At 43.7% G+C, this 26479-nt stretch overlaps 1 protein-coding gene across 6 annotated transcripts in view; it reads left to right on the top strand.

Moving 5' to 3' along the window:
- Positions 1 to 3575: 3575 nt before the first annotated feature.
- DRP2 (dystrophin related protein 2) overlaps positions 3576 to 26479 on the top strand; it is a 39958-nt gene continuing 17054 nt past the window's right edge. For 5 of the 6 annotated variants that reach the window (XR_014176298.1, XR_014176299.1, XR_014176300.1 and 2 more), the window contains exons 1-10: positions 3576 to 3714; positions 5728 to 5881; positions 16473 to 16606; positions 16700 to 16856; positions 18803 to 18923; positions 21174 to 21442; positions 22170 to 22316; positions 23566 to 23644; positions 24264 to 24324; positions 25574 to 25635. Coding sequence is in view for 2 of the 6 variants with exons in the window: in XM_081963871.1 (XP_081819997.1) it covers positions 5774 to 5881; positions 16473 to 16606; positions 16700 to 16856; positions 18803 to 18923; positions 21174 to 21442; positions 22170 to 22316; positions 23566 to 23644; positions 24264 to 24324; positions 25574 to 25635 (1138 nt within the window). In the remaining 4 variants the exon portion in view is untranslated. Of the gene's footprint in view, positions 3715 to 5727; positions 5882 to 10270; positions 10348 to 16472; positions 16607 to 16699; positions 16857 to 18802; positions 18924 to 21173; positions 21443 to 22169; positions 22317 to 23565; positions 23645 to 24263; positions 24325 to 25573; positions 25636 to 26479 lie in introns of those variants that run through there. The other variant, XR_014176301.1, reaches the window with a different exon arrangement.

Below are 26479 nucleotides of genomic sequence, written 5' to 3'. Positions count from 1 at the left end.
GGTTTTGACTTTTTAAGTATTGTAACTTATTTATTTATTCTTACCTCCTCTATACGCTATATAATACCTTTGTACGTCGCCCCGAGTCCCTGTGGGGAGAGGGGGCGACTAATAAGTTCAAGTAATTAATAAATAAATAAATAAATTCTGTTTGGGTTTTTTTTTCAAATATCGTTTTTTTCCCCAGCGAGACCTATCTTGTACAAATTTGCATAAAAATTATGGAAGGATTCCTGAACGCTCCCATTATCTGTTAATACAATGTCACCTTACTGAACCTTTAATTTTCTTTTCTTCTCTCCTGATAGACCAACCATTGCTTCTCTCCCTTCCTCTCTGAATGGTAAAACGGCTTGCTGAGTATTCCAGCTGTGCTCATTCTGGCCCACTTGTATTTGTGCTCTGCAATCCCCAATGGCTTTGATTTATGAATAAGTCAGGAATCTCTTGATTTAAGGAAGGTGCAGCTGGATCCATTTGGAAAACTGAACAGTTTAAAGCAAAGCTTGGCAGTAGGTGGTTTTCCCAAGGTTTTCCCTCATATCTCAAGTAAGAAGAAAATGGCTTAAACTAATTAGTTAGTTTCCTCCTCAACTTCTCCAACCAACCCCAAATCAGATTTTGATAACAAGTCTAGCCTGACTTGTCAGTCTGCCTCGGACATACAATATTGTTATGGTGCGCTTCGCTTTTATCTTTAGACAATTTGAGCTCCCTGCTCCGACAGCAATTCTTGTAAAAGCCTGGCTTCCAGACAGCTTGGCGTTCAAAGCGAAAGGTGCATAGTTCTCACCTGCAGCAGATAAGGTAGGCAGCTTAGCTCTGGATGCACCTCTTCCTTTGAAGTTCCTCCATGCACAAGTTATCCTACATATATAACATGTCAAGTTAATGTGCAGCCATCCAAATGTTGGAGCTCCAATTACGAGAAGTCTTTTCTTGGCCAATAGGAAAGCATCAGCTGCTGCTATCCAGTAACAGCTGGCCGGCTCGAGGTTGCCAACTCATGGGCTAGAAGCCAGCCGTCTCTCCAAGAAATTGAATTTTCTACGTGCCTGGAGAAGTCGTCATTCCCGGTGGCATCAAAGGCTCAAGTTGGCATTTCTAAGTGAAGAAAAGTCTCTAATAATGGGGTACAAATGAATGTGCTTTGCCTTCCCTGAAAATAAGACCTCCCCGGATAATAAGACCAATCGGGCTTTTGAGTGCATGCGCTAAAATAAGCCCTCCCCGAAAATATTGCAACACAGCAGCAGCCAGGAGGTGACCACGCCCACCGCCTCCTGCACCTCAAAAATAATAAGACCTCCCCGAAAATAAGGCTAAGCGCTTATTTCGGGGGTCAAAAGAAAACAAGACTGCCTTATTTTCGGGGAAACATGGTAGTTGTTAAGCCTCAATGGCTCTCACGCACAGCTTCCCGCAAGTCATCGTTTCTGAATGAAAGAAGCCTTTGCGGCGATCTGCTGAGAACACCACTGCAGTTCCAGCTTTCTGCCTTTGTTAATGCTCACCGTATTGGTTTAAAACTAAATGTACTTTTCTCTATGATTGCTGTGGTTCTTCTTGTTTACTACTTACAGGTGGGAGAAGAGAATCGGAGATTTGCGGGAGGGAATTGAAGTTCAAGATGTTCAATGGGCATTTTTAAACAGATTCTTTTTTGTTTTGCTGAATGGGTGACGTTGGGCAGTGGGGTGCCCAGAAGACCATAGAAAAACTTTGAATAAAGAGGATGGGAGTGATTCAACTACCATTCAGGCCAATTTGGAGCAAAGTGCATGGACCTGTAATTTCACTCCCTGTCTTGTTCAAGGGCTATAGTAAAGTGATTGCAAACAGGATCTAATTGGAAATTTTCAATGATCTACCTTCATCCCAAGGAGACGGTTTGAAGAGTTGACAGCAAAGAAAGAGAAAACACTGATTTACGCTTGAAACTGAATTACGTATGAGTGGTCATATTTGCCTTCACCAGAGATGAACAAAAATTACAGAATATTGGGGCTGAAGACATCTCACCTAACTTTAGTACTCCATACGTCTCCAGTTCTGCTTAATTTCTCCTTGATTTTCTGACAACTGGGAGAAAGTCAAGCCAGAGTTCTCCCTCAAGGAACAGGACCAAGCTCAAAATATACTACTTCAGAAAGATGTTTTCTGGAGAATGCCCTAATGTTGGGTAAGATGGACAGAAAGAGAAGAAGAGGTGAAGGGAATCCATTATAGCAACAGTGGGTGCTCCCTTAGAAGTTCTGAAGATGTTCTGTCAGGGACAGAATGTCACAGACAAAATCTATTGGGTTGTGAAGAGTTGAGACTGACTTTTGGCACATCATCAATCAATTGGGAGAAACTCCCAAGAGCGCCAAGTTACATGTTTCAACCGCTGTTTGAACTCCATGCATCTAATTTTACAACCATCTTTAAATATTCTTCAATCAGAAATGGATTCTAGCTTGAATTAACCTTTAATTAAATAACAAGCACATTCTCCTAACAGTAATGATACCACAATCCTCTGCTGGCTTTCCTCTATGGCACTATAGGCATGCGTTCAATAACACAAAATTTGCTCTCATCACAGAATAAAAAGCAAGAGCTAGAAGCAAAGAGCATCTTTTGGTGTGTTTATTCCTTTTATGTCCCTAAATGCCCGTCTCCTAACTTACAAGCCCATTATCTTAATTCCCCGTGGTCTCCCACAGTTAATTCTTCTGCTATAAACGTCCATTTTATTTATCTGCCACATTTACAATCTGCCACTTTCTGGGAGCGGTAAAACTGACCCATAAATCATACCCCAAGCCGAAAAATGAATATCAACCAACCAACCAATTTGGCTTGGCTAGAAGATGCAAAAGAGCCATCAATAACCTGGGGGGGGGGGGATGCAGTTCCAAAGCGGTGGGGGCCAGTTGCCTGGCCCACAGTCCACCAGTGGGGTGGGGTGGGTGGAGGGAATCCAAAGCTCGAGGATGTTCCTGGAGGAGATGATTTTCCTCCTTGCTGCCAGAGCCATCCAGTTGCCCCCAAAGTTGCCAGCTTCTCTCCCCCCCCCTAGCCAAACTCCTGGTTCCTTTGATCTCCCCCCTCCCTTGCTCCAAGCAGGACCCCCCCCCGCGTGTGTGTGTGTGTGTGGATGTTCTCCTTTCCCCTCGCCCCATCCACGCAGCCTTCCTCCAAGACGGCGAGCGGCGCATGAACTCGCCCGGGGGAGGCGCGCGTGGAACGGCACGCCTCGATTTTGCCCGCTCGGCTCCCCCGATTCCAGTCGGTCCCGCGCCGGAGGAGAGGATCCCGCAGGTCACGCGGCGGCAGGGGGCGATCCCCGACCTCTCCCCCTCCCCCCTTGCCGGATCGGTCCTTCCTCCTCTTGCTCTTCCTCCCCCTCGCCCGGGCGGGCGGCCGCGCCTCGCTTTCTGCCTTTGCAAAAGAGCCATTTCCCCCCTTCTTCCTTCTCCTCCTCCTCCTGCCGCTTCCACGCCGACCGGCTCCGGGCGCAGCACGTTGGCTTTCGCGGCAGCCATCGCCGCCAGGGGCCAGCGTCGAGCATCTCCTGGCTCTCCGCTTCGTCCTTCGGGGCGGCGATGCGATCGCCTGGCCAGGCTCTCTGGACGCCGCTGTGGTCCCCGGAGGAGGAAGCCTCGATCCGGGCAGGCTGAAGGGCAGCAGCTGCGGCGGCGTCCCTCGCCGCCGGGGAAACCCCTCCAGGTAGGCCGGCTGGGGTTGGAGAAGGCTAAGCAACCTCTCCCTCCATCCTCACCATCTTCCTCCCCACCGCTGTCACCATCACCATCCAGCCTCTGTGCTTCCCCACCATCCTCCTCTTCTTCTTCCTCCTCCTCCTCCTCCCTTCCTCCCGGCGTCCTTGCCAGAAGGGTCTCCTTTCCCTTCTCCTTGTTTCAGCATCTCCACCCTCTCCCCAATTTCACAGCTGATTCTCCAGTGAGATGTTCTACAAGACGAGCTTTACCCCAAGGGAACAGAGCACCCAGCATTTTAACATCCCCGGTGAAGAAGGGAGCCCCTTCCCCCCAGAACGCTCTCCCAGAGCACCCTACCTCTTCTCTGCAGCCCCCCCCCCCCCAAATCTTCCCAGAGACCCCCAAAAATTGATCCCGGGGACATCTCTCTGGAGATAAGAGGGGGTAGAAAAAGGGCCGTAACTTTGCTCAGGAGGCAACACCCTAAAAAAGCTGGGATGCCTGGCTCTGCGAGAAGGGGGGAGGGGGGCAGATAAGCAGGATAGTCCACCTTTTGGGGGGAGAGGAGACCCAGATTAGCCACTACCTTGAAAAGGTGCCTAAAACCAATGCTATGATCAGCTGCTCTTGAGCTAGATGACTTTACAGGCTCCCATGTCCTTGTTCTCCGATGTGGTCATCCAGCCGAGGATCAGAAAATGTGGGAAGAGGAGACATTAGTACAAATTTCAGGACAGGCTGGCAAGAATCCGAAGAGAAAAACCGGCAAAGGACGCCTTATGGTTTTTGCCTTTAAAAAAATCCCAATCCCAAGCAAGGCACTTCCAACTAGAGGCACTTCCCATCACGCATGCCAGGTCCCTTCGCTTTAAAATAAAATTTACACACACACACCAGACTGTTTGACCCAAGTCGATACTGCAGTCCTAGCGATGAGTTATGAAGAAGGAATCAAGCAACTAGAGCTTGAAATCGGTGATTTTGGGAGGCTGGCAAAACCAGGGGATGTGTGAATACAGATTTATTGTGGTTGGTTTCAGAGGCTTCCTGGTGATCATTTCAATCAGGTTAAGGCTGGGTCAGCTGGATTTTTTAACTAGGGTCGTCTTTTAATTTTGTACATAACGGGGCACTGTCACCCTGCAGATACAAGTAGTGAGCTGGGCCAAGAAACTGGGTTCGCACATTGCTTGAAGCCCACCTTTCTCTTCTCCTTGTTTCAGCGGTGTTACGCACACCTCTCCCAAGTTCTGGGTGCAGCTTCCAAGCCCCTCTAGAAGTTTCCTCCCAATCAAAATATTTCACAGGACGGAAAGAAGGGAATGATTTAAAAGGATGGGAAACAATGACAAGGATGTTCAGAGAGTGTTAATCAAACATGAACCTTGTTTTCTATTCTGGCACCATTTTATTATTATTATTACGGTATTATTTTTGGAGAGTGACTCTTTAGCACACCACTCCAGAATCAAGAGATTCTCATCCGAAAACAATTTTATCTAGCCCAGTCTTGCACTTAACTTGGCTTCTTGTATAAATCATTCTTGACTTTATTTGCAAAACCAATTTAGATTATTTGCTGAATCTGATCTGCCTTTCATAGCAGGATAAATCATTTGACATAGAAGGATATTTCTTTCTTAGGTGGTGACTTTGATATCTTGACACACAGAGAATTAACTAAGTTATAACTTTGAACTCTGGTGCTGGAGAAGACTCCTGCGAGTCCCTTGGACTGCAAGGTGATCAAACCGGTCAGTCCTAGAGGAGATCAACCCTGACTGCTCTTTAGAAGGCCAGATCCTGAAGATGAAACTCAAATACTTTGGCCACCTAATGAGAAGGAAGGACTCACTAGAGAAGAGCCTGATGCTGGGAAAGATGGTGGGCAAAAGAAGAAGGGGACTACAGAGAATGAGGTAGCTGGCTGGAGTCACTGAAGCAGTAGGCATGAGCCAAGGTTGAGATTCTGCTGTAGATCCTGGGGAAAGATGGAATAACACTCCTGCCTTCCTTTCAGTTGCCACTGCTCAGCCCGGGGTTGGTCCTCATGAGCGCCTGTTCTAATGCATCCCATGGTCATGCAGGGATGCTCATTCACCCTCCCCAGATGTCGTGAATGGCACAACGCCGGGGCGTCCCGTCGCAACAGCACCTCTTACCCTCACTCTCAGGTAAGACCTTTAAGCTCCACCCAAACGACTGTCTTTGCCTTACCTGCGCACGGGGTTACTCTGTGGCTTAGCACCTCACCTGCATGGATCAGATAAAAAAAAAGATCCCTAACTTGCAGTCATGGAACCAGGCTCATAATATGGGCAGCACCCTGGAATGCCATTTCTTTTTTTCATCCAGCTGGCTTTCATGGTGAAGGTGGGACTGGAACTCCCAGTCACCTGGTGATTAGTCCAAAGTCATCCAGTCAGCTTTCATGCCTATGGCGGGATTAGAACTCACTACATCCTGGTGATTGGCCCAAGGGTCACCAAGATGACTTCCATGGCTATTGCAAGACTTGAACTCACGGCCTCTGCTTTCTAGTTTGGTGCCTTAACCAGTAGGTCAAAGTGTCTATTTCCCTGCTCTAACTGGTCTTCTGTTTTCTACTCCAGCCTTACTCCATGACCAGGGTGGCTGGCTTTCTGAGGTATTTGAAAAATGCAAGTCTTGGAGAAGTTTCTCCATACCATCCATGATAGTTTTGTAGAAGGTCATCAACAGAGAGAGGTTTAGCCCTCAGAACGGAGCTAAAGCGAGGCAAAACTGCATCCAGTTTTGGTCGCCACGATGTAAAAATGTTGAAGAGACTCTAGAAAGAGTGCAGAGAAGAGCAACAAAAATGATTAGGGGACTGGAAGCTACTGGAAGCTTTTAAGAAGATGTTGGATAACTATTTGTCTGAAGTGGTGTAAGGTTTCCTGCCTAAGCAGGGGGTTGGATAGAAGATCTCCAAGGTCCCTTCCAACTCTGCTATTCTATTCCATTCCATTCCATTCTATTCTATAGAGGTGTTGTGTAGCACATCAGGCTGATTGATGGAAGAAGAAAGTGTCAGAGCTGGAACAAAAGTGAGAAGGGACTTTTAATCCCGTGCTTGTAGGCGAGTTGGAGAAAGGAAATGCCCTTTGAAGCAAAAATCTGTGGGAGAAACCTTGTTGATGGGAATTGAATCCTCTTGGTGAAAACAATGCATGTTTTCCTTCTTTGGTGCTAAGGATTGGGTGTGAGCCACAAATTCCTGCGCTCCCAAGAGAAAACAGACTCCTTAAGAATTCCAGATGCATTAAAATGGAAAAATGCATAAGCGTTGAAGTACTAGAGGAGATGTATAAATAATATAATGAGGATTATATAAACTTGCTAAATGTGATGGAGATTTTAAAAAATGTTAGCATAAACTGGATCGATATAAATGAAACTTAGTTAAATTTGTTCATATGTAGTAGAGAAATGTTTACTAGATGAAGGTAGAGATAACGGTGAGGAGTTAAGCATTTTTTGAATAGATATGTTTGAACAATATAATAAGGATTACTTAAATTTGAGAAATGTGATAGAGATTACTAATATTGGTATTGTGAATTGGATTAAAATGAATGATACCCAGCACCAACGCTGTTCACACACAATGTAAATGCATAACTTTTTTTTTTAAAAAAAAATAGAATTCCAGATGTTAGTGTCAGAAGAATAATTTGAGGTTCCAACTGGAACTGGGACTGCTCAAGAATAAATAAAAATAAGATCCAGACAGTGGTGAGGAAAGAAGAATTCTTCATTCCTAAAAGCAAAACAGTTTGTCCTTAAGGGGAGGCTGCAGAGAAATGGGGTACAGCAGGATATTTTTATAGAGAGAGTTTTATAGAGTGAGTTCCATAGGATGAGGTGTCTATATGCTGATTCTGGGGTGATGCTTGAGAGGCCTGTGTAGGTGTGTGTAGTTGTGTTTATTCTTGGGAACAAGCAATTTCACTGGGAGGCCTAATTTAATTAACTCTGTGTTTGCAATCAGTATCCTTTCATATGTGGATTAGATTTGGGTAATTTATTTGGGATTTGAGGAAGTTTGCTAATTTTAGTCTATTAAAACTTAGTTTCAGCTTGACTGTCAATTACTATCTAGTGGAGAGACTGATTTTCAAAACCATGGTGGAATCTGTTAATATTTTAAGGGACGATGGAAACAGTATCATGAGTAAAATATACAGTATTTGAATGCAAAACATCTCCCTAAACCACATGCCACCATCGTCCCTTCAAAAGTGTGGCATAGAGATGGAAGGGGATCTGTGAATCTCCCATCTAGAACTGCAGAAGTGCAATTTTCAGTAGCCCCAGACGGGATGGTCCATGGAAGTTAGCAAAGTGTGGAGACCACCCACCCCCAAAGGACCCCTCTTGCCTGTATGATGGGTTTCAAGAGCATGGGAATTGAAGTCCTGAGCTAGGACAGCAGTAAGGGCAAAGGGAGAAGGTCACATGCCTTTAAGAGCAGACTGGAGAAGCAGCTTTGCAGACGAGCCAGTGGGCAGGGGTCCCATATTTGCATAGCTACTAAAGATGGACAAATCCCATCCTTTTGCTCCTGTCAGTTATTGATTTCATCCCATCACTCCCTTGAATATTGGGGGAACTAGAAGGAAGGCTGAGAATAGACAATGGCTCTTCAACCATGCCACTGAAAGCTTTCACTGCATGGACTCCATGACCATGTGGTTTGGTTTGGTTTGGTTTATTTGGATTTATATGCCGTCCTTCTCCAAAAGGACTCAGGGCGGCGTACAACATTAAAAAACACACATCCCAAAAGTTAAAAAATGTGGCTGAAAAATTATTCCATCAGATTCTGAGAGCCTCTACCATTGTTTGAATGGAATGGAATGGAATGGAATGGAATGGAATAGAATAGAATAGAATAGAATAGAATAGAATAGAATAGAATAGAATAGAATAGAATAGAATAGAATAGAATAGAGAAAGTAGACTAGACTATAAAGAATAGGAATAGGAATAGGAGTGGAATGGAATGGAATAGAACAGAATAGGAATAGGAATAGAATAGAATAGAATAGAATAGAATAGAATAGAATAGAATAGAATAGAATAGAATAGAATAGAATAGAATAGAATAGAGAACGTAGACTAGACTATAAAGAATAGGAATAGGAATAGGAATAGGAGTGGAATGGAATGGAATAGAACAGAATAGGAATAGGAATAGGAATAGGAATAAGAATAAGAATAAGAATAAGAATAAGAATAAGAATAGAATAGAATAGAATAGAATAGAATAGAATAGAATAGAATAGAATAGAATGCTTTATTAGCCAAGTGTCATTGGACACACAAGGAATTTGTCTTTGGTGCAGATGCTCTCAGTGTACATAAAAAGACAAGATACATTCGTCAAAAATCATAAGGTACAACACTTACTGATAGTCATCGGGTACAAATAAGCAATCAGGAAACAATATCAATATAAATCGTAAGGATACAAACAACAAAGTTACAGTCCTGCAGTCATAAGTGGGAAGAGATGGGTGATAGGAATGATGAGAAGACTAATAGTAATAGTAATGCGGCCTCAGTGTTGAGGGAATTATTTGTTTAGCAGAGTGATGGCGTTGGGGGAAAAACTGTCCTTGTGTCTAGTTGTTCTGGTGTGCAGTGCTCTATTGCATCGTTTTGAGGATAGGAGTTGAAACAATTTATGTCCAGGATTTGAGGGGTCTGTAAATATTTTCACAGCCCTCTTTTTGACTCCTGAAGCGTACAGGTCCTCAATGGAAGGCAGGTTGGTAGCCATTGTTTTTTCTGCAGTTCTGATTCTCCACTGAAGTCCGTGTCTGCCTTGTTGGGTTGCAAAACCAAACCAGACAGTTATGGAGGTGCAGATGACAGACTCAATCATTCCTCTGTAGAACTGAATCAGCAGCCTCTTGGGCAGTTTGAGCTTCCTGAGTTGGCGCAGAAAGAACATTCTTTGTTGTGCTTTTTTGTTGTAGAAGACTTCTTTCTACCTTGAAGTTACCGAAGGACCATTCCCGATTCTGTAGGGCTACGCAAAATGTGATGTGGGACCTTCATCCCAAGCCCATTTCCAACACAGACCCTGCCCCACCTCCCCTCCCTCCCTCCTCTCCCTGTGCTTGGAAGATCTCATCCCAAAGACCGTTCCAGCCCCCGGTTGACCGAGCTTCCTTTTGCCTGAGTAATGAAAAGTCAAGCGTGACTGTCACACGTCCATGCTTGGGGGAGTTCAAGAGCCTCCTCACCCGTAACATTTAAGCCTTCCTTGCCCGTAAGCAGTTCTACGTTCTCTCTCTTGTTGTCCCCCTCCCCCGCCCCTCCAGAGTCAACATGGCTTGGAAGTTGCTGGAATTCAACCTAGACAAAGCCCCAATTCACGCAGAGAACTGCTGGTTGTCATTGTTCCACCACCTCCTGCAGATTCCAAAGGGGGCAACGCCTGAAGGCAACCAGCAACATCTCTGGCCCCTCCCTGCCCTGCCCTTTCTGTCCCTTCTCCCTTCCCCGGTTCTTCTCAACATTTTTTTGGGGGAGAGGTGATTTGGAGACATAGGGAGCTGGCAGCCAGGCAGGGGCTTCCCCATGGAGCTCTATTCCAACTTCTGAATAGGTAAGCCATGGTCTACAGAGGCTGAATGCCTGCCTTGATCTCCAAAGAAAGCCACCGTGCAGAGAACTGATGTGCCGGTGGAGAGAATTGAGAGAAGAGGGGATTGGACAGACGGACTTCTCTTGTAGCGGTAACGACTGATAGTTTGAGACGGAAGCTGGAAAACGGCAGACGAGTAATTCAAGAATGTTTGAGTTCAATTAGGGATGAATGGTTGCAGACATTTTGGTTGCCAGGATGTAAAAATTATGTTGACACTCTAGAAAGAGTGGAGAGAAGAGCAACCAAGATGATTAGGGGACTGGAGACTAAAACATATGAAGAACGGTTGCAGGAACTGGATATGTCTAGTTTAATAAAAAGAAGGACTAGGGGAGACATGATAGCAGTCTTCCAATATTTCAGGGGTTGCCACAAAGAAGAGGGAGTCAAGCTATTCTCCAAAGCACCTGAGGGCAGGACAAGAAGCAATGGATGGAAACTAATCAAAGAGAGAAGCAACTTAGAACTAAGGAGAAATTTCCTGACAGTGAGAACAATTAATCAATGGAACAACTTGCCTCCAGAGGTTGTAAATGCTCCAACACTGGAAGTTTGTAAGAAGAGATTAAATAACCATTTGTCTGAAGTGGTGTAGCGTTTCATACCTATGCAGGGGGTTGGACTAGAAGATCTCCAAGGTCCCTTCCAACTCTGTTATTCTATGATGAATTCTACCTATGAAGTTCATTTCAACTCTGTTAAAACTGTTTTTAAAAGAGATTGGATAACCATTTGTCTGAAATGCTATAGGGTTTCCTGCCTAGGCAGGGGGTTGGACTAGAAGACCTCCAAAGTCCCTTCCAACTCTGTTATTGTTTTATTCTAAGTTGATGGAGTAGGTTGAAATGTCAAAATTGACTACTCTGCTCAACGGAAAAAAACATAAATACTTTGGTTTCCACATGGAAACCGCTTCTGAACTTCATGCTCGAGGTGGAAAAGAATGAAACTTTGATTTCGGGTTTTACAGATTAGACTGATAGACTTTTGTAGAAATGACTGGTTGATAATATTATGGTGAAGTAAAAAGTTGTGATTTGTTGTGAATGCCTTATTCTACTGTAACCGGTCGGAAGTCAATGCTTCTTTTTCTTTCCCTACCCTTCCTCGTTTTTCTTTGCCCCCTCCCCTTTCCTCTCCACATCCTCTTATTTGCTTTTGTGTTTTGTATTTTATAATACTTTATCACCATCATCTTCTTTTGATGACCCCATAATCCCTTGCGTGGGCAAACGAATGGAGCTAGCAGAGTGTTTACTGGCCCGATGCCCTTCCCGTCACCAGTGCGGAGTTTTGTTCGGCAGATAGAGTCTCATTGTGCGCACATGCGAGATAGAAATATTTGTCTCTACCTAGGATCGAACTCACGGCCTCCTGATTGAGAGGCGAGAACTCCACCTGTAGGCTACTGCACCACTCCATTTTATAATACTTTATAACCCAATAAAAATGTATTTAAAAGAAAAAAAGAAGTTGATTTCAAGTGAAGAAGGGAGGAATGCCCCATTTCACATTGAGCCTTGGTGCTGGGACCTCCTCTGGCATTGCTCCACGAATGGTGGACAACTTTTGTGGGTCTTTTGTGGGTCTCCTATCCAGTCAGGTTCTGCCATCCGTCTTCTTTAAAGAATTTGGATTCCGAGAAGAGTTCTCCCCTTGGGCTTCGGGTAACTACGATGGTTACAGAGCAAGCCGTTAGTCTGCTTGGGCACGTGGAAAATCCCAGGGGACTACAGCAAGATGCACCAGAGCTTTGATGTGAATGATTTATAAAGGGCATCTTTTTAAGCTTGAGCTGGCAGTATTTTCTCTCTCTCTCTTCATAATTCTGTATTGCTTTTGATGTTGTGGTGTATTAGGAGAGAGGAGCTGCCAAATCAAGCCTGGCTTGAAATGGGAAAAGCCGGGCAAACTCTTTACAAGGCTAGGCTGCTATTCAGGGTATATCTCAATGGAATAAGAAGGAAAGTTTTTTTCTGTTACAAATGAGGCAGTGCTCCCTAAAATTAGAATAGCTGCTCTGTTGACATGGAAAGATTTTTGGAACGTGGAGAAACTCTTTGGAACAGCCCTTTTGCCATCTCTAACTCCATCTCTGGCTGGCTGGCTCTCTCTCTCTCTGTCTCATCTATATCCAGCCAGCCAGCCAGTCATCTGTGTGTGTATGTTCTATCATCTCTATCATTTATCTATCCTTCTATCTCTCTGTAAGGGACGCAGTGGCTCAGTGGCTAAGACGCTGAGCTTGTCGATCAGAATGGTTGGAGGTTTGGCGGTTCAAATCCCAAGCGCCGCATAACAGAGTGAGCTCCCGTTACTTGTCCCAGCTTCTGCCAACCCAGCAGTTCGAAAGCGTGTAAAAATGCAAGTAGAAAAATAGGAACCACCTTTGGTGGGAAGGTAACAGCGTTCTGTGCACCTTCGGCGTTTAGTCATGCCGGCCACATGACCACAAAGACATCTTCGGACAGCGCTGGCTCTTTGGCTTTGAAACGGAGATGAGCACTGCCCCCTAGAGTTGGGAACGACTAGCAGTTATGTGCAAGGGGAACCTTTACCTTATCTATCTATATCTACAGTATCTATTATCTTTCTATTTATTATTTTTCTATCTATCTATCTATCTATCTATCTATCTATCTATCTATCTATCTATCTATCTATCTATCTATCTACCTATCTATGATCTATCTACCATTATCTTAGTTCTCTCTCTAATCTTGTTTCTTTAATCTGTTATATCTATTTTATCATATTTCTCTCTCACACGCGCTCTCTCTCTCCCTTTCCCTTGCTCTCTTGCTCACTCTCTTTGCATAAAACTATTTCAGGTCTCCAATTAGTAACCATTAATTTGCAGAGTGCAATTGTTCATCTCCCTCATTTTCTCTCCATTTCCTTCCCTGATAAAATAATTTCTTAATGGCCTGTGATAGAGGCATAATGAAAATGTTACAGGTCTGCTTTGAACAAGTCCGTGGTAGGAGACTGTATTGGAGAGGTCCTCCATTCAGCTACTTACCGGATTTCTAACTGGGTTTGTGCTCCTGCAGACTATGGAATATTAGGACAGATAAGGCTGCTCTCAAAAGTAAACCTTCCATGAAGAAGTTGATGAAGCTTAAATGTAGCTGTGCTAAAACACTTGGGACAAAAGAACTGCAGATGGAAGCAGTACTAAAGTATCCCATTACTGGTATTTGCTCTGCAGTAATAATGTCTTTGTAGTGAAATCTCGCTTTAATTGCCAAGGGGGAAAAAAAAGATCAGTTGCAACTCTCATTAGGAATCAAATCCCAATTGAAGCCAACATAGGGTATCTGAAGAATTCAAACCATTTTTGAGCCCCGTTTTTCTCTCTGACATCTTTTTTTTTGGGGGGGGGGTTCCGCCAGCAGATTAAAAAAAAAACAAAAACAAGCAGGTAACAGGGGAATGATTATGGTTTGTCGTGCAGTCAGCCAAACATTCAGACTGGATTTGACATTTTAATTTGCCTATTGAGTCTTTCCCAAGGACATTGTGGGCAGATGTTGTTGTTTGTTGGGATTAAAAGTACCGTTGCAGGATGTGAGCTGTTCCCAGTGAAGCTGCCTTTCGCAATTGACTGACGGTGATTTTGTCAATGCCGATGGTGTTCCAGTGTTGCGCCAGTTGTTTTGGGATTGTACCAAAGCCACTAATGGCTATGGGTACTATTATTATTATTATTATTATTATTATTATTATTATTATTATTATTATTATCATCATCATCATCATCATCATCATCATCATCATCATAGTTATTGCTGTCGTCAAATTTATTTTGCTGCCCATCTCACTGTTCAAGGCAACTCTGACCTGGGAAAGGCTAACATATAAAACCAACAGTGGAAACAGTAGCCCAATGGTAGCCTTTGTAAAAATAAAACAAAGATAATTGAAATAAAATGTTTGGGAAAAGCAGCTTCTTAGAACAAATTGGCAAATGGGCTGCATCTTTTCCAGTGCCGTTTGCTTTTGAACCTCTTTGGTTAGAGAAGAAATTGGCTATTCTGCTTAAGGAAAAAAATGATTTGCTCTGCAGTGATTTGATTCGGGGTGGCTTCTCTTTGTGATTGCTGAAACGTACGGAAATCGAAAGCGGGCAATTAGGGCATGATGCACGCCCCTGAAATAACGTGGTGCTGTGAAATGCGCCAAGCTGAAACGGGGAAATAGTACTGTTTGGTGTTTACGTTGCCAGACTCCCTCCGTGTTGATTTGGCACAAGGGAGCCTGCCGAGGGGGAAGCCAACGCGAATTTGATAAAAGGCAGAGTGCAAGAAGCTAACACGGGAGCAGACAGATGGCCAAATGCCCTCCCGAGGTGCCCTTCCCCAATTTTAAATGCCTACAACACATTATGACACACTTTGAGTGAATGGAAGATGTGCTAAAATCCTTTCAGAGCATCTTGGCTTATGACAATCTGGGTCGAAGCTTCAGAATGCAAACTACGAGCTGGGTCAAAAAAAAAAAAAAACCCAGCAATAAGAGAAAATAAGTAACTTGAAGTGTGTGTGTTCTGTAGTTGAGTAGCAACAAGCTGAATAGAAAATGTGAGAAAAAGGAAAGCCTCCCTTGAGTTGAGGTCAACTGCTGAGGACTTCATGGAAGCATCTATGTAGCTTTTGTGGAAAATGGGATATGGGACATGGAAGTGGTTTTCTGGTGTCTCCTTCTGGGATATTTTTTAACACATCCCACTTTAACCTTTGGCCGGGGATGGCCTTCTGTTGAATGATCAACCAGTACCAGACTTGCTCCGTTTTGTGACATCAGCCAAGGATAGCTAGATGATCCTAGATGGATGGTCTGCACAATAGCTTCCCATATCTTGTTGCTTTTCATTAAAAGGACTTAAAACAAGGTCATATAAGAGAAGGTACCTAAGGCAAATACAGTCATAATGGGGTCCACAAGTTCCATAATTGGCTCCGTAACTTGAAAAGGAAGAGGTTTTTTTTTAAAAAAAAAACAATAGGTAACTAATCTCTTAGCCAGATGGTGGTAGCGGTGATGTTGATGTTTACATTGATGTTGGTGTTGATGTCAACGTTGATGTTGATATTGATGTTGATGACATTTACAATGTTGACATTGATGTTGATGTTGACAGTGTTGATGTTGATGATGACAGTGTTGACATTGATGTTGACATTGACAATGTTGACGTTGACAATGTTGCTGTTGATGACACTGTTGATGTTGATGTTGACAATGTTGACAATGTTGCTGTTGATGACACTGTTGACATTGATGTTGATGTTGACAGTGTTGATGATGATGACACTGTTGATATTGATGTTGACGCTGACAATGTTGACATTGACAATGTTGCTGTTGATGGTGACAGTGTTGACATTGATGTTGATATTGACAATGTTGATGTTGACAATGTTGACATTGATGACATTGATGTTGATGATGATGACGATGATGAGTAGGGCTTGTTCTGAGGCATGATACCATTCATTGCGTGGAAAGGAATCTACATTTTGAAAACGACGATGATCTGGGCAGCATAATCATCTCCTGCTATGTGCACTTTTTTCCTACATTTCTTGTGAACCAACTTTACTCCAAGCAAATGTTTGCCATGAGCTGCTGAGTCTCCATCACCCCATGAAGTCTACTCCCCTCCCTTTCAAGCACAATTTTGGTTACTAATATTATTCTGCCTTTCTGCCCATGGGAGGCCCAAAGTAACAAGTAACTAAAACTCAAAGATCTAAATAATCATCAGCCACAGGGGGGAGCCTGTAAGGTGGTTGCATCAGAGGAGTTGATTGGTATTCTCTCGCAGTCTTGGTTTTTCAATTTTTTTTTAAATTTTAATTTGTACTTCGGTGTTTTAATACCTGTCATGCTGCTTTAATTGTCCCTGAGGTTCTAGGACAACCAGTGTCATGTTCTATGAGAAAGATGACTGCATAAATCTGCTAAATAAATAAACGGCAATATATTTAGGGGCGCGGGGGGGAATGCCCGAATCAAATTGATTCTGTTCCTTTTGTGTTTTCCCCTTCCTTGATCAGGTTCTCTGTCTTCACACTTAGGTTAAAACAGCCCGCGATGGCACCATACCAGCCAGCCTGAACCAGAAGCCTCCCAACGGTGCTGTTGGGCCGCAGATGACCCTGGAAATGAATCTGTGCTGGAATGAGATTAAGAAGAAATCACACAGCCTTCGGTAAGCAGCTCTAAACGTCCCGAGTGTAAACTTTGCTTCGATGTCTTCTCTTTTCTCTCCTCCCGGGGTTCAACATCTCCTTTGTCTCCTCAGGGCTCGCCTTGAGGCCTTCTCGGATCACAGCGGCAAGCTGCAGATTCCTTTGCAGGAGATCATTGACTGGCTTAGCCAAAAAGATGAGGAAATTTCTGCCCAGCTACCACTCCGTGGGGACCTTCTCCTGGTACAGCAGGAGAAAGAGAGGCATACGGTAAGCACCAAGAGTCCATGCCAATCCTAGCCCCATGCAGAGGATCCGAGAAAGCCAACAGGATCCACAAAGAGTTTCCCAACCCCTCATGTTAGGGAAAGTGATAAAGCAACATATAGATTTAAAGCAAGAAATATTTCTGTGAGGTATATTACCAGAAAAAATATGACAAAGGGGTGGCATGTGTAATATTACATGTGTTGACAGCAGCAAGAACTGCATTTGCGCAATATTGGCAAAATGAGGAAATTCCTACAGATGCAAACATAATTTTAAAAATAGACTGTGCGGAAATGGATAGATTAACATTGAAGATAAAAGATAAAGAAGATACAGAATATTTTTTAACACAGGATTTTTTTTACCAATGGTTAGACCATAAAGGTAGAAATTTGAAGTTGGAAGAATACCACTATGTACAAGTAACTATTATTATTCTCATTATTGTTGTTATGTATAAGTAAATTGACCCAGACAATACACTGTTTATTAAGCACTCATGTATGTTAAAGAAAAATATACAAATAACATTTATATATAGATTTTTTTTTTATTAAAAGAGTTTTGTACAAACAGATTTTCCCCCTTTTCACCCCCCCCCCCCGCCATACAATGTAAATCTCATACAAATGTTATGCCCCCCCCAACCCCCCCGCAAAAATTCACATTCAAATATTATACCAAATACTTTGCCCCCTCCCCTCCCCCCGTCTTAAAGTAAATTACTCGAATTATAGCCCCTCTCCTCCCAACAAACACAATATAAATTTCTCTTAGATTAATAATAGCACATTGATCCCATTTTCTAAGCTAATTTGACATAGATTTTTAAAAAGAAGTTTCCAGATATCTATCTCCTGGCTGATTCCCCCCCACCCCCCCAGTGGACGAAAATGCTAAAACAATATTGATTTGTTTGTTTGATTTTTATCCCACGTCTGTGGAGATTCTCAATCATCTTGGTCTTGGTTGTCCCTTTTCCCCAAGGGAACTTTCTTGGGTTTTTTCCTTTGAAAACATTTCGCTTCTCATCCAAGCATCTTCTAAACCAAACTGAACCGAAGAAGCTTTTGGGATGAGAAGTGAAACATTTTCAAAGGGGAAAAAAAACGAAAACTAGGAAAGTCAGTGGAACAGAAGTTGCCTCCAGAGGTTGTGAATGCCCCAACACTGGAAGTCTTTAAGAAGATGTTGGATAGCCATTTGCCTGAAACAGTATAGGGTTTCCTGCCTAGGCAGGGGGTTGGACTAGAAGACCTCCAAGGTCCCTTCCATCTCTACTATTGTATTATTGTATATTCCACCTCTTTACTTCCATTCATTCCTTTAAAGCATTGATATTCCACTTTTTCCTGGGAAACTCCAGAAAGGGCACCCGAGTCTCTCTCCTCAACAACACTGGAAGTCTTTAAGAAGATGTTGGATAGCCATTTGTCTGAAACGGTATAGGGTTTCCTGCCTAGGCAGGGGGTTGGACTAGAAGACCTCCAAGGTCCCTTCCATCTCTACTATTGTATTATTGTATTAGTCCAATTGCCTTTTGGAAAAACACATTGGGGACACCTTTATCCCACTTTTACCATTTTTTAAATAAATACCAGTAACTCCTATTGGGTTTTTCTTCTTTTCTTGGTCATCTGCTCACTCAAACAGAAGAAAAGAAGGTTCCCATTGAGGTAGAGCTTAATCAACCCATTAACATTCCTCTGAAGTGTCTTGAGCTCACGTTGTCCTCAAGTCCACTTCCAAAATCTAAATTGAGAAGGTCGCAAGGCTGACCCTTTCCAGAGTCCTAAAGCTGCCATTTCTAACTAGTACATAAGATCCAAAAAAAGAGTTGATTCAACCAAAGCAAATTGTGAGTATATAATAGCTTTATCTTGTGCATGGACACAGTAATTTTTGGAGTTCCCTTCAGTTCTTGTGGTCTTCTCTCCCTGATGTAGGCCTTCATGGAAGAAGTGAAGTCTCGGGGACCATACATTTATTCCGTTTTGGAATCGGCTCAAGTTTTCCTTACTCAGCACCCATTTGAAGAAGTGGAAGATGTAAATCTTGACAGCAAAGGTTGGCACATCTGCTTGTTTTCTCTCTCCGTCTGGCCTTGCGCTTTCCAAGCATTTTCGTTTATTCTTAACTCCCTCTGAACTTAAAAAGGCTGCCAGCTCAGCAGGGGCAAATGTGTGTCGGCTTGCGGATTGGTCTTTCAACCTAACTTCTCATCTTGAAAAACAATCTCTCCAAACAGTATTAGTGGATACGGTATTGCCTTCCTGCTTTCCAAAGTAATATTGAGCCACGGTGGCGCAGTGCTTAGAGTGCAGTACTGCAGGCTACTTCTGCTGATCACCGGCTGCCAGCAGTTTGGCAGTTCGAATCTCACCAGGCTCAAGGTTGACTCAGCCTTCCATCCTTCCGAGGTGGGTAAAATGAGGACCCAGATTGCTGGGGGGAAGAGGCCGACTCTGTAAACTGCTTAGAGAGGGCACTGTAAAGCGGTATATAAATCTAAGTGCTCTTGCTCTTGCTAGTATCTTAGGGAGACCTTTATTTCACTGCTGCTTAAAAGCCCAGCCCAGGAAAAGTCCTTTGATAGGAAACGGTTACCCAGAATGAATAAGAACCTTTCTGAAGGAACTGGGAAAATCAAATATTCAAAATTAGGAAGCCTGGTAGACCCAAATTATTGATAGCCAGCTATTCCAGCAACAGTACATCAAGTGTTGTCTCTTGACTGGGATGCCAGCCAGCTAGCCATGATCTTCCCATGGATATCATTCCATTCCTCTTCTCCAAACCATCATCTCTCAATCTACCCCTGCTGAGGATGCTCTGCCTTCATGGAATGTTCTTTTTTCCTCTCTGTCCACAGATACTTTCCCCCTTTCCCTTCAATACATTTCTCTACTTCTTCATATTTGACCATGGGAAACTTCTTCTGTATCCATGATACAGACTTCCCATACACTCATAAACTCGGGAGGCCCCACCATTCACACAATGTGTACATTTGTGGATGTTAACCTGGAAACCATAGTGAAAACAATGCTATCCAACCTTCCTTCCCTCCCATCTCCTCCTCCTTCCTTTTCTTCCCAAAGCCTGTTCGCCTTCTATTTTTAATCTACCGCTAATTTATTTATTGCTGAAATATGTACAACCTCCTGAATCATAAGCAGCATAAAATAGATGCCAGCTGTTGGTTATCACAAGTAGAACAGAGTGATTACCCTCCTCTCCATACTGGGAGTTTCTGACCAAAATTGTGTATTTCAGAATGTTGAACTAGATCAGGGCTCTCCAACCTTGGTAATTTTAAGACTTGTGGACTTCAGCTCCCAGAATTGGGAGTTGAAGTCCACAATTCTTAAAGTTGCCAAGATTGGAGACCCTTGAACTAGATGGCCATTGGTCTGATCCTACAAGTTGTTCTAATGTTCTCCTCTCCACTCTGATGTTTGAAAGTCTATTGGTCTTTTAAAGGAAAGTCTATTTAAAAAAAAGACTTTCTTTTTTAATAAAAAGTTTTTTTGTTTTTTATTTTTCAATGTCAGGGGTAAATTGAGCCCTGTAATTAACGAGGTATGAATCATGGCATTTCCTTGAAGTATGCTTCTTAAATAAGCAAAATAAACCCGAGATATATTCTAAGAAAAACATTTTATTGTAAAGAAAAATAAAACAAAACTTACTAAGCTAATGATTACATTTTGGCAGAGTTCCTGTCTGCCTTGGCAGGGGAACAAAATAAAAAGTAAAGTGAAGGAAAGAATGTGGAATGTGTGACATGCGCAGTGAAGCTTAGAGATAAGAGTCAGTTCATTCTACTGTATAACTCAGAATGTAAGCACAGCTGGCAAACCAAATAAACACAGTGACATTCAACATATAAACATTTCACCTTTCCTTAAAATGTGTGTCGTCGGGGTGCAGATATCTCTGTGCAACAGCTTTCTGCATTTACAACATCTTTCACATTAATATTAATTCTCTAATCCTAAAATTACAATATATTAAGCAATTGAACATTGTTAACCTATTCATTTTCCTCTTAACGTATCTTCTAATAAAAATACAAAACTAACATTAATCATGATTATCTTCAACATTATAATACTAACAATTGTCATCTTGTTTATACCTCTATCTTAACATATTTTCTACTCATCTTCTTGTCTTTATTTCCAATTTCCCCTTTTTTTCCTTCTAACCATTGATAAAATACTTCCCAAAGCCTATCGGACTTTCTGATGACACCATTGCAGTACTGGAAATTCAACATCAGGTCTTCTCCCTCCTCAATGCTCTCTTTTTTAGACGTCTCCCCAAGACACCGGATCCAGAATATCAGCCGTTTTGTGTGGAAGCAGGCAACGGTGGCCAGCGAACTGTGGGAGAAGCTGACCGCCCGCTGTGTCGACCAGCACCGTCACATTGAGAGGACCCTAGAGCAGCTGCTGGAGATCAAGGCGACCATGGAAGAACTCAGCACCACCCTCAACCAAGCTGAAAGTGTGCAAGGGACATGGGAGCCCATTGGAGACCTCTTCATCGATTCTTTGCCGGAGCACATCCAGGCCACCAAGGTAAACTTTGGTTACTCATCCTGCACTTGTCTAAGAGATCTGGAGCCAAGGATCGGCAACCTGCGGCTCTGGAGCCACATGTGGCTCTTTCATCCCTCTGCTGAGGCTCCCTGTCACTGGTCGGTAAAAGGAAAAATGGTAAAAGGAAAAAGGACGCTGTGCTAGGAGGAGACTCTATGGTGGGGGAACCGGACTTCCGGTCGGCAGAGGAAAAAGGATGCCATGCTAGGAGGAGACTCTATGGTGGGGGAACCAGACTTTTGGTTGGCTCCAGAATTGAACGGGGGCATGTCGTTAGGACCTTTTTGGTTCTTTGAGTGTTTAAGGTTGCTGACCCCTGAATTAAGCAGATGAGGAAACTGTAGACTCAGCATCTCATTGCGCATTAAGACTAGAAGCATGCAAAGTGACTAGGGTCCAATGTTGGGTTGAGTCAGGTCTGTAGAGTAGAAGCCGGCGAGGCGCTCCCCGACGTGAGTGACATTGAGTTGGCCACGCCTGCCCAGTTATATGACCATCTAGCCAAGCCCACCCAGCCAATCATGAGTCAGATCATATTAGTGGTCCACAGGGTTTAAAACTATGAATTTAGTGATCCCTGAGGTCCGAAAGGTTGGGGATCCCGGTTCTAGGTTACTTAATTATTTGCTTTTTTTAATGCCTGTCTCTTCCCCTCCCCCACCCTTTAATCTCTCCTGCTTTTTCTTGGACGGATGTGGCTCCCCAGTTGTTCCAAGAGGAGCTCTCCCCCATGAAAGACGGGGTGAAACTTGTGAATGACCTCGCACACCAGCTGGCTATCTCCGACGTTCACCTGTCCATGGAGAACTCCCGTGCTCTAGAACAGATCAACACACGCTGGAAACAACTACAGGTGAGACACCCCGGACAAAGCTTGGAGCTGTGATGGTGAACCTGTGGCGCCCGTTTCCCAAGAGGCACGCAGAGCCATGTTGCCTGGCATGCACTTCGTCGCCCGTTCCTCTTCCGGGTTTCTGGCGTGCATGCGCATGTGATGATCAGCTGACCTTCATGTCTGTGGCAGCGCCAGAAACTGAAAGACGTGGTCTTCCATTTTCAGGCCTGAGCATGGGTGCCAGTAATCAGAAGTCTAGCTAGCCAGCACCCGTGCCGTAAATCAGAAGTTCATTTTCTGGTCCGTGCATGCCCCCTAGGCAGCTCCTCTTCCAGGTTGCAGCCCGACAACCACATACATACACGTAGGCTCCCTTTTCGTCAGTCGGTGCCGTAAAGCTTCGTCGTCACTGGCTTAGAGCACCCTGGTGCCTAGTCTGGTCTGCTTTCGACCCAGGTCCTCCTCTCCCACTCCCATACTTCCCAAAATATAGACAAGCGGACTTGGAAGCCACCTGCTGCGTATGTTTTTTTTAAAATATTTAAATAAAAAATTCTCATCCATTACATGCAGCATGTCGTTTGGTTACAAGCTTTGTGCATCCATATTTTCAATCATCTATACAATCACAAATTTTTCATCTAATATGAACAGGTACCTTATTTTCATTTTGCATCATATGATCAATTGCAATTTAAAATGTCTTTCCTTTCAGCAAACCTAGTTCCCTTGCATTTTTAATTATCTATTTAATAACAATATACCTTTGGGTAATCACTTATCTCATTCTAATTATTTTTTGCAGTGTAAACAAAAAACATTTCCCCCCAACTATTTATGTTCATACATCACTACTTTCAATTATGCATAGTCCCATTGATCATCCATCAAATATGTTTGTATTCATTGTTATCCTCGTATGCCATACATTCAAACTAAAATATTATTCCTTCATTTTCAAATAAAGTATTCTAAATGCTCACTTCATTTACCAGTCCTTCATTATTGTAAATATGGTCCTTCATTATTGCTGCGTATATTTTTTATCGGTTATTAGCTGTTGGGTTATTACCCAAACTTCAGCTTTCCCTGTGAATGGGCACATTTGGGTTATGCTGAACTACAAATCCCATGCTCCCTACTCTGGGGAGGATTCGGCGGGGGAACAGCTGGCCTCTAGATGCTGCTCAGCCATAAACTGCTCGCTCGGACCGAAAGGCTGAACTTTTCGCACAACGTACGTTTGACAGGTCCATCTTCCCCACAGGTCTCCATCAATGACCGTCTGAAGCACCTTCAAGATGCTCACCGGGACTTTGGGCCAGGATCTCAACACTTCCTCTCAAGTAGGTGCAACGGGGTTATGTTTTCTAAATGGGGAATTGCTCTCATTTTATGTACTCGTGAGCTTTTGCATACCCGTGGCATAAAATGAGAGCAACCACTTCCTTCTAGCACTGATGATGTTACCTAATAAGGTAATGAAACATCTGCAAGAAAACAACCAAGCTCAGAGAGCACCAGGGACCCTACAATCCTTTTCCTCTTCCTCCTTACTCCTCTCCCTTCTAGCTCTGATAATGTTACCTAGTTGGGTAATGAAACATCTGCAAGAAAACAAGCAAGCTCAGAGAGGACAAAGGATCCCATAGTCGTCGTCGTCCTCCTCCTCGTCCTCCTCCTTCTCCTCCTCTTCCTCCTGCCTCCTCCTCTCCCTTCTAGCACTGATGATGTTACCTAATAAGGTAACGAACCATCTGCAAAGAAAACAACCAAGCTCAGAGAGCACCAAGGACCCTACATTCCTTTTCCTCTTCCTCCCTCCTCCTCTCCCTTCTAGCTCTGATGTTGTTACCTAGTTGGGTAATAAAACATCTGCAAAGAAAACAACCAAGCTCAGCGATCACCAAGGACCCCACAGTTCAACCTTGAGCTAACAAATATTCTCTTGCTTTTCCTCTGCAGCCTCAGTCCAGGTCCCCTGGGAGCGAGCCATTTCTCCCAATAAAGTCCCTTACTACATCAAGTGAGTATCAAGCTATCTCTTACGAAGCTTCCTCCGGTATCTCGACCTTCATTATTCTTAGCAACCTTCAGCCCTCTTGCCATATCCTTTTCTTTAAACCTTCATTTGTACCTTGTAAAAATCAATATCATTGATTTCCGCCCTCCCCCTCCCCCCCATACCAATCAGTTATGTTCTCAATGCAGGAGCCAAAGTGTATCTTTGTATTATTTATATGAGCCTTGGACTCATGATATTTGTTTCCATCCAAGCTTCCAATTTAAGTATTATTATTATTACCAAAATTCAATTCAACTGTGTGAAAAGCATACTGTGTTCCCCCGCAAATAAGACTGGTTCTTATATTTATTTTCTGATTAGGTCTTATTTTGGGGAAAATATAATGCATCCATCTGGCTGACAATCTTAACTGAGGCTTATTTTGGGGGGGGGAGGGCTTATATTATGAACATTCTGAAAAAATCATGCTAGGATTTATTTTTCGATTAGGTCAGGGGTCAGCAACCCATGGCTTTAAAGCCGCATGTGGCTCTTTCCTCCCTCTGTTGCGGCTCCCTCTTGCCGGTTGGTGCCACAATTTTGAGACAACCTTCCGGTTGGGAAGGGGGAGTACGGCGCGCCAGGAGGAGACTGTATGGCAAGGAGCGGGTTTTCTGGTCAGCTCCACAATTCATAGGGCTTTCAGTTAGGACAGGTAGAGGAAAAAGGACACCACGCTAGGAGGAGACTCTATGTTGGGAGAACCGGACTTCCAGTTGGCAGAGGAAAAAGGACACCACGCTAGGAGGAGACTCTCTGGTGGGGGAACTGGACTTCCAGTTGGCAGAGGAAAAAGGACACCACGCTAGGAGGAGACTCTCTGGTGGGGGAACTGGACTTCCAGTTGGCAGAGGAAAAAGGACACCACGCTAGGAGGAGACTCTCTGGTGGGGGAACTGGACTTCCAGTTGGCAGAGGAAAAAGGACACCACGCTAGGAGGAGACTCTCTGGTGGGGGAACTGGACTTCCAGTTGGCAGAGGAAAAAGGACACCACGCTAGGAGGAGACTCTCTGGTGGGGGAACCGGACTTCCGGTCAGCTCCAGACTTCCAGTTAGGACCTTTATGGCTCCTGGTGTTTTCTTTTCTGTGGGAAATGGGTCCAAATGGCTCTTGGAGGGGTTAAAGTTGCCAACCCCTGGGTTAGGTCTTATTTTGGGGTAATTAAAGCAGCCTTGCGTCTTAATTTATTTTTACTTTTTTTTTCTAGCCACCAAGCCCAGACCACATGTTGGGACCATCCAAAGATGACTGAATTATACCAAACGCTGGGTAAGAAAAACAGTACAGGTGATCCTCGACTTAACGACCACAATTGAGCCTCATGGACTTTGCTTGTCAGATGGGGATCACTTAACCCTGGAGAACCGCGACCGTCGTCAGTACGAGTCAGTTGCCAAGCATTTGAATTGTGATCATGTGACTGCGATGGTCATTAAGTGTGAAAAAGGGTCTTGAAGTGTGAACACTTTTTTCAGTACTGTTAGAACTTTGAATGGTCAATAAATGAACTTTTGCAAATCAACAACTACCTTGGAATGCCATCTCATGAACAGTGGGAACTGGCAGTTAATAAACTCTAGAACAATCTTTCCCTGCCCTTCACCACCAAATGCGTTATACCTACAATTCCCAGGCAGCGTACCGCCTGAGAAAACCCAGGAGTTGCAGTTCCAACGTGTTTTGGATAATCCTAATAAGGCAAAGGGATTATTCTGGGGACCCAGATAGTTGGGGGGCAATATGCTGACTCTGTAAACCACTTAGAGAGGGCCGTAAAGCATTGTGAAGTGGTATATAAGTGCTATTGCAGTCTAACTCTGCCCGTTGTCAGGAGTTCGATCCTGACCAGCTCAAGGCTGACTCGACCTTCTGTCCTTCCGAAATTCAGTCAAATGAGGACCCAGATTCTTTGGGGAGGGGGGAAGCTGACTCTGTAAACCGCTTAGAGAGGGCTGTCAAAGCATTGTGAAGCGGTACATAAGTCTAAATGTTATTACTGTAGCTGATTGGATGTTGCATTAGGAGCCACGGTGGCACAGTGGTTAGAAAGCAGTATTGCAGGCTAATTCTGCCCACAGTCAGGAATTCGATCCTGACGGTGCTTAGGGTTGAC

This window comes from Natrix helvetica (assembly GCF_964273705.1).
Source record: "Natrix helvetica genome assembly, chromosome: 11".
Taxonomy (NCBI): Eukaryota; Metazoa; Chordata; class Lepidosauria; order Squamata; family Natricidae; genus Natrix; species Natrix helvetica.
The sequence above is the reverse complement of the archived record's forward strand: the minus strand, read 5'-3'. Positions and strand labels throughout refer to the sequence as shown.